The 11651-nt window shown below is 35.7% G+C and overlaps 1 protein-coding gene across 1 annotated transcript; it reads left to right on the forward strand.

Annotated features, from left to right (window-relative positions):
• Nucleotides 1-7683: 7683 nt before the first annotated feature.
• Nucleotides 7684-10676, forward strand: LOC148869107 (Phosphorylase superfamily protein). Its single transcript, XM_088967725.1, has 5 exons — nt 7684-8203; nt 8426-8493; nt 8618-8773; nt 9413-9664; nt 10229-10676. Exons 1-5 carry the CDS (start codon nt 7963-7965, stop codon nt 10565-10567), a joined length of 1056 nt encoding a protein of 351 aa, XP_088823851.1. The 5' UTR covers nt 7684-7962; the 3' UTR covers nt 10568-10676.
• The last annotated feature ends 975 nt before the right edge of the window (nt 10677-11651 follow it).

The following is an 11651-nucleotide window of genomic DNA, read 5'->3' on the forward strand; positions in this document are numbered from 1 at the left end:
TTTGTTCTTTATTATTATTGGATGTCGTGGTAGGAAAATCTATGATGCCAGAACCCCCCCCCCTCCCGGGTGTATATTTTGATGAATACCAGCTGATTAGTTACCAAATTACCACTTGTATGATCGGTTATCAGTTGTTTAGGTATCAATCGTAGTGGACTCGGCTAGTTGCTTCTAATTGGGCACTGAGATGGCTGCAGATGTGTTAATCTAAATAGGGGTGTCAATTGAACTGGATTTGGTCCAATCCAATTCAATCCAATGTGAGTTCATTATAAATGGATCAGGTTCAATCTAATCCAGTGAATATTTTGGACCATTTTGGATCGGTCCAATTCAATGTCTGGATTGTCCAATGGTCCATTGACACCTATATATTCTTATCTTTTATTAATAGACCAGATATTATCTCAATCCAACCAAATCCAATATAAATTCATTACCGATGGATCAGGTTCAATCCAATTTAATAAATACTTTGGACCGTTAAGTCTGGATTGGTTCAATTCAATGTCTTGTTGGTCCAGTCCGTCCAATCCATCTAAATTGATTTTGGTTTGGATGGAGTCCAATTCAAAACTGGTCTATTGACATCCTAGGTCCAAGTGCCCAACTTGAGCAGTTGAGCCCAACCCGAGTTTTGGGCAGCACAGGTTGGGTTTGAGTTAAATAAAACAAAAACCCAAGGTTCAATTATGATGCTGGAAAGACATGATTCCGTTAAGACTTGTAACCAAGCAACAGGATCATTAAGGTAGTAATCAATCAGGTGGGTTCTAATCAAAATTCATGAAGGGTTTTGATTGGTCAAAGCCTTTCCAGCATAGATTTTTCCCACTTAAGATAACATCTTTTCTAATTGTATATATGTATTTATTAATGCCATCTCCGCACAACATCATAGATTTATCCAACTTAAAAAACATTTTTTAATTGCATATATGTACTTATTAATGCCATCTCTGCATACTAGTCCTAATAGAAGATTGATGCGCATAGTGTTTTTAAACCCTGCCAACTCGGACTTGCCCAACCTGACCAATCCACCCGAGTCTGACCCCGCCCGAGTTATATTGAGTCAAGCTCGGGTTGGGTCAGGCCTGAGCCCAAGAATTGAGTATGTAGGATTGGGCTTGGGTTGACTCGCTACCTGCCCAATAGCCCGAGTTGCATCCCTGTCTCCCACTCCGGGCACAAGAAGAAGAAGAAGAAGAAGAAGAAGAAGAAGAAGAAGAAGAAGAAGAAGATTGTTGGTTAATCACAAAATGATCATCCACAACTGCTATTACTCCATCGAAAATAATATGCCCAAAGACAAGAAGAAGAGGAAAACAACCAAGGTTGTTTATGTACAACTTAGGTGTTCGGTGGTGGATGGTTGCTTATAGAATGGAATACCCCTTCCAGTTTTAATTTCGTCCGCACCAGAATGTTTTATGTTTATTCTGTTTATAACTAAATAGATATGTAACTAAATTAAATCCATCTGATAGTATTTTCGTTTTTGGGTTCTATGGAGCTACATAATCAGGATTTGACCATCCCAACTTTGGTGCAGACAGGATTCAATTCCAAGTCTCCGCTACAACCAGTCAAAGACCTATTCAATCAATCAATCAGTTGGCATCTTGTTATTGTTGTAAATGTGTTTTCTGTTTCTAAAACTGAAACCAAAAACATGTCAAGTTTCTGGTTTGAAAAATGTGTTCTTTTTATTTTAAATCATATAAAATATCTTATCATTTTCCGTGAAATCACAAAATATTTGTACTCAACATTGTTTTTACTTTAAAAACCATCATTTTATTGGTTTTAAAAATATGAATTGTTTTTTTGAAACAAAACCAAATTATTATTATTATTATTATTATTATTATTATTATTATTATTATTATTTGTTTGATGGGGCACAACAGGGGGTAGCCCATCCCCTTTCCCTTAACCCCCCCAACCCCTGGTGGCAGTGGGATTTGATCCCAGGTCTCTAATCTGACGAGTCAGAGAACCTACCAACTGTTTTTATTTCTCAAAACAAAAATACAGCTTGAGAACCTGTATTTGTTTTTTGATTTGGCAATTTCAAAAACAAAGGAACAAAAACACCCACCTTTGTAGTGTGATTGCACCTCTACAAGAAAGTATTAAATAGTTGGAGTAAAATTCTTGCATGTTTATGGATCTTTTGCAAAATAAATGATAGGTATTTTTGAATTGACAAATCTTGTGTTGTTTACAAAATAATGTTTGATTCTGTGAGCGGAAAAAGGTTCCAACATTTTCTGACCAAATTGTTCCTAAACTAAGTTTTTCACATTCTTCCTCCATCTATCTTTGACACTCTTGTCTTCTCGTAAAAGGAGCTCATGTAATTGTTATAATGATGCCCTCCACACTAGAGTCAAAGAAGATCAGATTCAAAAAAAAGAAGAAAACCAGGATAAGGAAATGTATTTTAATACCCAATAGATCTCTAAGCTCGACTCCTCCGTTCCCCTTAACCCTAGATTTCACCTTTCTTCTCAAACTCAGTTCTTCAATTTCCCTTCAAAATGTGGATAAATAGATGAAATTCAACCAATGTTTAAAGTATCGATACGTATTGGCCCATATCGACTGATAAGTATCATTCTGGGACCCCTTCGATATGCCTCTACAGTGGGTGTATTGGAGGTTTGACCGGTTCAGGGGGTAGAGGAGACCTAAACCGTCCCCCCTGAATCGATTGCGGAAAAAAATAAAAAAAAAAGGCCTAAAAAACTGTACCGATTAGCCCGTTACACCCATTCCGGCATATCAGGCGTATCGATATTTTGAACCTTGAATTCAACAATTAACCAGTTCTAGAGAAGAAATCCTTTATGGTGCCCCACAAGAGAGCTCTTCCTTGGTCTAACTCTAAGGCTTGTAAAGAAGATGAACTACAACCAAGGCTCAGTTTGGAAGGAATACAAATACAAATTTGTACAGTGTAAATACTTATAAAATAATACAAAATGTAAGGTTTTGCACTCTACATATATTTGTATTTATTCCAAAACTGAGCAAATATGTAGAATGCAAAACTATGTATTTTGTATGTATTTGTACTATACAGATTTGTATTTGTACTCCTTCCAAACTGAGCTTAAAGTTTTGTTTTAATCCCATTGTGATATTCAGAAATATCGAGAATACACATTCAGAGGCATATTTGTTGGGACAAAAGGAAGGAACTAAAATGGTTGTGGACATGATTGATCTAGAGGCCATTTGGGAGGAGGAGCCCGGATCTGCTGCTCACGAGTGTAAAATTCTATGTAATCAATCACATGTAAATTTATAAATTTTAAGTATTAAAATAATTATTTTAATTATTCTATTATTAATATTTTATTTGTGTAATTTTTTTTGAGATTAAAATCATCTTTTTGTTTAGTGTGGATTTGATAAATTACTTATTCTATTAGTTTATGAAAATACTAATTTTGAATATTATTCTTCTTAATTTATAGTTGGAGTTATTACACATAAATATGCATTATTTATTTGAATTACATATAGATATTAAAATTAATAAAGTTATTTTATTTTATTTATTATAAAAAAACTAAGATAGATTAGTGGTTTAAAACTGTATTTAAGACTTGAATGCATTTTGGGCCATTTGGGCTAGCTTCAAAGTAGTTACATTTTTTTTTTCTTTTTTGATAAAATAAAAAGGGGCTAGACAAGATGGGGGCAGCACGTTCCCAAAAATCAGTAAAGCAAATAAAATTAAGAGGCCAGACACCCATCAATAATGTTCTTCAGTCTCCAAAGTAGGTCAATTTTCCTCCCCAAATAGTCTGTGACGAGCTTCGAATCACTTTTGAAGATAATGGGTTTTCTTTGAAATTGAGAGCAATGTTATGGCCTTCCCAGGCTTCAAAAAAGATTAATAAAAGAGAACCCAATACTAAACACTTTCAAAACAAGGACAGATCCAAGATGGTCCTAACAATGCAACCTATAGAGCACCATCCATCAGATTTGTAAAGGACACATCAAAGTTAGTTTTACTATAACTCATATGGGGCATCTCCAAAAGATAGGAACCAAGATTTACCCTCAATAGGTTCCAAATCAATACATAGCTAGTTTGATCTCCATAAAGATCCATAAAATAACCATACATTCTTCCTCTCCAAAGGGGATCATCATCCTCTCCATTCAAAATCAATAATCTTTCATTGGCCGCCCAATAGCAAACCAAACTTGTTTTGCAAAAGGGAAAATCTATGATATCAAAAAGATATGGTACCGAAAGAGTTTTGATCAATCAAAGCATCCCCGTGAATTTTGATGAACACCACCTGATCGGTTATCTCTTTTATGATACCAATTGATTGATCTGACCGTAACTTGTTTCCGATATCATGTCTTTTCGTTATTATAGTCGAACACTTTGCATAATCACAATTCTTAAAAGGAGTTGTGTAGTGTTCTCTCAGAAAGACGCACTTCAACTGTTACCAAAAATAAACAAATAAGACAGTTTTCATGCCTTAATTAGTGGAGTTTGAAGCATTCATTTTTTCATTTAAGAGGGCGTTCAATGGCGTGGTCTATACAAGGCATGGTGTGTTTGATCCAAGGTTTTTAAAATCGAACTGGATAGGGAACTGTTTTGGGTTTGGTTCCTGGGTTGAACGGTCTGACCATCCAGTCCGAATGGACAGCCCGTTCTAACAAAAAATTAAAAAAATAAAGGCAACTAAAAACCATTGTTTGGGTTGACGGTTCGACTGCCTGAGTTAATGGTTTGCTCATCAAATCAATGGTTTTTGGCCAAAAAGTGGTTTTGGGGTAAAACAGAACAAGTCAAATGACTAGTTCCCTATTTTTCCAGTTTGGTCCGGTTTTGAAAACACTGGTTTGATGTATTAAGTCTACTTGGTGTGGATGAAATTACATGGATTGAACTAGGCAGCATTTTTACAAGATGTTTTGCATTGTAGTATGGATAATGATACTTGGTCCATAAATTTTTAAATAAAACATTTTGGTAATTTATTACATTAAATATTTTGGGAGAATGATGGTTCAGCCGAGGGTCAGAATTTGTAGGCCTAAAGTACTGCTGGAGTAGGTGCCAGTTTGGAATTGATGCCAATTTATGGATGGGCGTTGGTGTATAGAATGTGGATTATTGACATTTTGAATGTTTATAACTCTCCGGTGAAAATCAGAAATCTGCATTGAGCCTATTCGTACTTTTCCGAAATATTTTCTGAGGGAATAAAAAATGGGTAATTTGAATTCAGTCCACCTCAGAATTCATAAAGCGATCGAACCGTAAAAACTAAAACGGCCTAAACAAACCTTAGCCGGCGGTCTGTTCGTTTGTGAAGAGTGAAATGAAAGCCAAATGACAATGATCCCCACTAAAAGAGTGAAGTGCAAGGAAGGTTGTTGGTATGAGAGGAGCGAAATAGAAAGTAAAATGATTTGGTCCTGGTGCAATTAAAACAGTCCCCACTTTACTGGAAAGAGTCGTGAGATAGTGAGGTAATAGGAAGCTGGGGCAAATTTTGCTATTAGATTTTCATATACAAAATTTATACTATGAGTTAATGCATATGGGGTAAAAAGTACAAATTTTACTGTTTGCTTGCAATATAAATGTTGAACTGGGGTATTTATGTACCCTGGTTCGTGTTTGCAAGTATTTGATTGATATGTAAAAAAGTAATGATTATCAGATTAAAAATGTATTTTCTGATACTTTTGTATTTTAAGAAAGCATTATCATACCTATTTTTTGGATACAATTTTATATTCTTTTGATAATTAACTTTTTTATCAAAGTTAAGGCATTGGAGCATTTAATGATGAGCCCACACTTTGCACCGTTTTCAAACAAATAAGATAGGTGCAAAAGGGATTTAAAATGTGAATCATGTTTGCATTCATGAACTGAAAAAATGATAAATATGCAATGTATGTTGGTATTTACATTACAACCAAACCCAGCCTAAATTACAAATCTGAACCAATTTCAAAATTTGCATCCCGTTTAGATTTGTGATACAATATTTGAAAAGTGCAAACAAAGCGGATTCTCTTTTTTGGAAAGTCAAACAAACAGACCTTCCTGAAATGGGCTGTCTTGATAACGACTTATAGAACTAGAAGACCTTGAATTCCAAGTTCCAAGTTCCAAAGGAGTCCCGTGACAAGGACATTGTGGGATATCTAGATTACATTCTGACAGGTCCAACTGAATCATGGGCCTCACCGCTGGATTTAAGCCCATTACAAAACTACGCCCATATCTATGACCAATTCACCATTCCACGTTCAGATTCAGAGGGTGCATTGAATTCAGATCTGGACCATGACTGGATTCCTGAAACCTCAAAAATCAAAATGACTTTGGGGAACTCCAAAAGAGGTTATCGAAATGCAAAACCAGATCATCTGACACCATTTATCATAGAAATCCAACGTTTTCAAAACCCACATAAAAATAACCCCACCTAGAAAGTTGTAAGGTTTCCTGATATCTAATCATATAAAGGTGTAAATGGATCGGATCATGATCCAATTCAATTTACTTGAATTCGGATCACCTTTGATTGGATCTTCTGGTCGGATTTGGATTATTTCTTTATTCAATCTGAAAAGATCCAACCCGATGTATTATATATTTAATTATTTATAAATATATACAATACATATATGTTATTTATTTATAAATATATTATTTATATTATATTTTTTATAAATTTATTATATTATTTGTTTTTCATAATATATATATATGATAAAAATAATTAAAAATTACTTATATTTTTTATTTATTTTTATTTAAATTAGTATATTTTATTTTTTTAATAACTTATTAATTTTTAAAGAAAATAAGTAAGATCAAAACAGATCCAAGATCAAATCCTATCAGATCCTATATCTAATGTGACTGCACCTTCCCGCAATAAATAATAAATACAATACACCCTAGAAATAAGAAACACATTTATACCGAAGGGATTTCAGCCTATCTTGGTTGCAATTTTGTACAGACCACTGCAAATGACTATAACCAGACATAATCCACTAATTCAGATCCCTTTGATCCCAGATCGGCTTCAGTCAATGCAATGCCCGTTTCAACAAGCTTTATGGCCTTGCATTGGAATTATTTCCCTATAAAATAAAGTACATAATACAGAAATATTTTTAATGCAAGGTTATAAAGGCTGTTCGAATATTCTTTGAAGGGGCTTTGTACTGACTGAAGCCGATCTCCATCCCTTTTGGGCTTTGGCCATGTGGTATATGGGATGGACACAGAAAAGTCGCAAATGGAAACGTCAATTCTGATTTCTGACCATGGACCTTATGGGCCAATCTGTCAGATCTTATTTTATGGGACAACCCACAAAAATCTTATCCACACCTACTCATACGTACATTGGGATCATCTTGTTCTAGGGGAGATGTTCCTAATGTACGGTGTACAGCTGTAGTGCTTTATTGGTAGGTATACAATGTACAACTGTGAGGTAAGTGTGGACAGTAGATCGGATTCATCTTTATTTTATGGCCATTATTGTGATGAGTCAGATTAGAATTTTATAGCCCCATACCTTGAAGTGATGCCAAATCCACGGGCAGGATGGGGTTTATAGGGAGAGGGGTAATAGTAAGGGGGGGGGGGGGGGGGGGGGGGCTGGAATTCCAGTCAGCGTTTATATCCTTTCTCACTGGTCAAAGCCGGAGAGCTCTAAGCAATCCCGAACGTGCAGGCAAGCCCAACCCAATCCAGACCCAGGTTTCCAAAACGACGACTGAATTACTTTAAATAGTTCAAACTACGTCCTCTCTGGACTCTGGCCCTTCTTCTGTTAGTGTTCCCTCCCTCTCTCCCTCCCTCTCTCTAGTGTCCTAAACGCTTGAAAGTTGAAACGCTTCAGAGAGATCTGGGTTTAGCTAGAGAGAAGGATGACCGCCTTTCCACTGAAGCAGCTGCTGCTGCTGCTGCTGCTGGGTTTTCTTCTCTTGGTGGGAATAAGCAGTAGAGTTGATGGTGCAACAACTAAGAAGGTCATGAAAAAGATCACTGCAATAAATAAGAAAGGCCCCTACTTGGGTGTTGTGGTGCCAAATTCCTTTGAGATGAATCCTCTTCTGCAATCCGGCAGCTTTGTAGTTGATGAGAAGTTTCCTTACCTGGATTTTTCAGGTAAGAGAAAGATGAACCGTTCACCAGAGAACTGAAATATCTTCTTCCCTTTTTTTTTCACTTGATATTTCGAAAACTTTTATGGGTGTGTTGGATTTGTGAACTGTGATACAACTGGGCTAAGTTTCGATTGCTCTTTTCTTCTTTCTTTTATTTTTCCTTTCTTTGGTTACTATTTTTCATATGGAATTAAGGATTTATAGCTCCTGTTCTTCTATATAGGAAGAAGATTTCGTGTTGGAAAGTTGGAAGGAGAGAAGGTTATTGTTGTCATGACAGGATTGAGCATGGTATGTCAAAGAAATTTTCAGCTTTTCTTTATGTTTATTCCAATTAATATAATATATTATAATACTGTAAATCATGTATAAAGAGGTTTTAGAGCGTTTTAATTATTTTCTTGTTTTGCATTAGCTTAATGCAGGCATTACCACACAGCTGCTGTTGAGTCTATTTAGGGTGAAAGGGGTTGTGCACTTTGGAATTGCAGGAAACGCAAACCCAGAACTTCAAATTGGAGATGTCACTATTCCTCAATATTGGGCTCATACTGGACTTTGGAATTGGCAGGTATGGAATTTATTTATTTATTTGTCTTTGTTTGGTAAATATTTAATTAATTGTTTTTTTTTCTAATTTAGGGTAAACCCTTTAGTTACTGCTTTTGTTTTACAACAAAGATCCTCCTGAAATTTGGGATTCTATTACTTTGCTCCCACCATTAACATTCCATCAGTTAGCTCTATGGAATATTCTGTTAAAACATTTCATGAGACTATTTTGTCCTTTTAATTTAGTTATTTTTAGTACTAACTTTCTCATGTTTCTCTCAACTATCCTTCAACAAAGTTTATCTTAGAATGCCTTGAGAACGACTTACATGCTTTAGAATGGTTATTTTCATCATTTTGATGTTTATTTCTGTAAGCCCATAAAATCTTGAATGTGCAAGTGTTGTCACCCCCTAAATACGGTGTGGCTATATGTAATTTACCCTTTAATTATAAATGTGAATGTCTTAAGAGTTGAGAATTAATCAAGTAGGAACAACTCTGGTCTACTCTTAAAACTAGTGGGGTTAAACATGAAACTTTATTACAGCCCAAACCCTTTTAAGGAGTCAGTTTTGTTTTTCTGTTTTCACTTGAAGCTACAAGTAGCACTTTTATGCTAGTTTCTTAGCGTTTCCCACTCTATCAACTTGAGCAGAGGTTTGGAGATGGTCCTGATGATGAACTGGCTTTGGAGTCTAGTGGAGATTACACAAGAAAAATTGGGTACCTCAAATTTTCTGATTACAACAATGATACAGAAAAGGGCAAGTCTTCAGAAAACCTCCTCAATAATGTGTGGTATCAACCTGAAGAGATCTTTCCCGTGGATGGAATTCCAGAAGTAAGACAGCATTCCTTTTGGGTTCCTGTTAGCAATCACTACTTCTCAGTTGTAAAGAAACTTGAGGTATGTTTTTCTCTCTACTCTCTCCAATCTCTTAATTTACAAGATAGGGTTAGCTGAATGCAACAGCTGTTCAGCAGGCTGTAGAACCAATGACAATGCCCCCTACCAGTCCACAGCCGGCTAAACAGCTGTTGCATTCAGCCAATACAAATTAATAATTGTGGTCCCATGTATTTTATGACTGGCATGAAGCATTATCATTGTTCCACAGCCCACTATACAGCCATTGCATTCGGCCAATCTACATTAATAATGTATACACTTATCGCATTTTCTTTATATCACTTTAAAAGCACGAATAGTCTGAAGAATACTTTTGAAAATTTTCTAAGGAAAAAATAATGCTTTCTATTTGGGGATCCACCAATGGATAATCCATTAGTAACAGATCTAGAGTGATCAATACATCTTTGGATGAAGTGTGTGAAACTTGGGTTGGGCTGGGCTCTATATTTGTTATAGTTGAATGGGCCTGAACCTTAGCCCAAGCCCAATGTAATTGAAATTCTTCAAATTGGGTTTCTTTCACCATCATTGAAATATTATGGGTTTGTTTGGCCTCAGGGTATGGAGTTGGAGGGCTGCATCAATTCTACTTGTTTGCCAAGGACACCTAGAGTGATTAGAGTGGAGAGGGGAGCCAGTGCCAATACATTTGTTGATAATGCGGCTTATAGGCAATTCCTCAACTCCAAATTCAATGTAACTGCAATCGATATGGAAAGCGCTGCAGTTGCTCTCATCTGTCTTCAACAAAGGACTCCTTTCATTGCTATTAGGGCTCTCTCTGATTTAGCTGGTGGTGGTTCTTCTTTGTCCAATGAAGCCGGAATGTTTGCTCCATTAGCGGCTCAAAACGCAGTTAGTGTTTTGCTTAGATTTGTAGCTTTATTGTTTTCGTAGAAAGAGAGGCATCCTGTCCTCCAGCAAAATATTTCTCCTTCAATCACATTTGTATCTTTTATTCATCATAATATGATTTAAAATAAGGACATGTTTGTCAAACCAAAAATTAAAGAATACTTTTTTTTCCAAAAACACGTTTACACCCAAAAACATGTTTTTCATGTTTTTGATTTAAGAAATAATTTGTTTTCAAACTTAGATGGTTTTAAGTTGTTTTTAGAACTCACAACAAGAAAAACGACTCACATTGAAGAATACCCCTTAAAATTCTGCTTGTTTGTAGTGTAAATCTGAACTGGATACAAATTATGCACCCGATTCAGTTTTGCATCCACAATTTTGTTATTATAATATGTCCTCCTAATTGGTGCAAAACTTGCACTTATTTCATTTACGCACGTTGATGTGATGGCATAAATTTTGCATTCTAAAAACTGATACAAAATTTACATCACCTTCCTCCTGCCTTGGTTCCCCATCATATAATCACTTCCTACCTTATTTCTCCAAAACAAATTACTTTCTCCCTATCTCCATCCCTTGGCATGGATAGATGTCAAGCAAATGAAATTTGGCATGTATAAGTCCAGAATAGCATAATAAAACAAAGGGAAAATCTATGATGCCGAAAAGATATGATACTAGAAAGGCTTTGACCAATCATGACTTTAAGAATATAGTGAAAACCCACCTGATTGGTTACTACTTTTATGATGCTACTGAGTTGTAAATTTTTTCGGGTATATGTCTTTCTAGCATCATACCCGAAGTGTGGATCCCTAGAACAAATCATTCAAAAGAATTTGGACCCGAAGGGAGATTCTCTCATGTCTTCATAGTTCATACCAAAAGGTTAATTTCTACGTGTAAAGATTTTTTTCAAGAATTACAAATAAAATAAAATATTAGATGAACTATGAATTGAGATTCCCACAGCACATTGGAATCATATCCAAACATGAAGGGAGTTCTCGTTACAGTACATTGCAGCCATGCATTTGGAACATCTCCCCATATATAACAACATACAAGTACCCAAGATGTTCCTGATGTGCTGCTATGAGGTTAGCATGGGGAATGC

The sequence above is a fragment of the Nelumbo lutea genome, chromosome 2, assembly GCF_056320005.1.
Source record: "Nelumbo lutea isolate HS-2025 chromosome 2, American lotus-T2T, whole genome shotgun sequence".
Taxonomy (NCBI): domain Eukaryota; kingdom Viridiplantae; phylum Streptophyta; class Magnoliopsida; order Proteales; family Nelumbonaceae; genus Nelumbo; species Nelumbo lutea.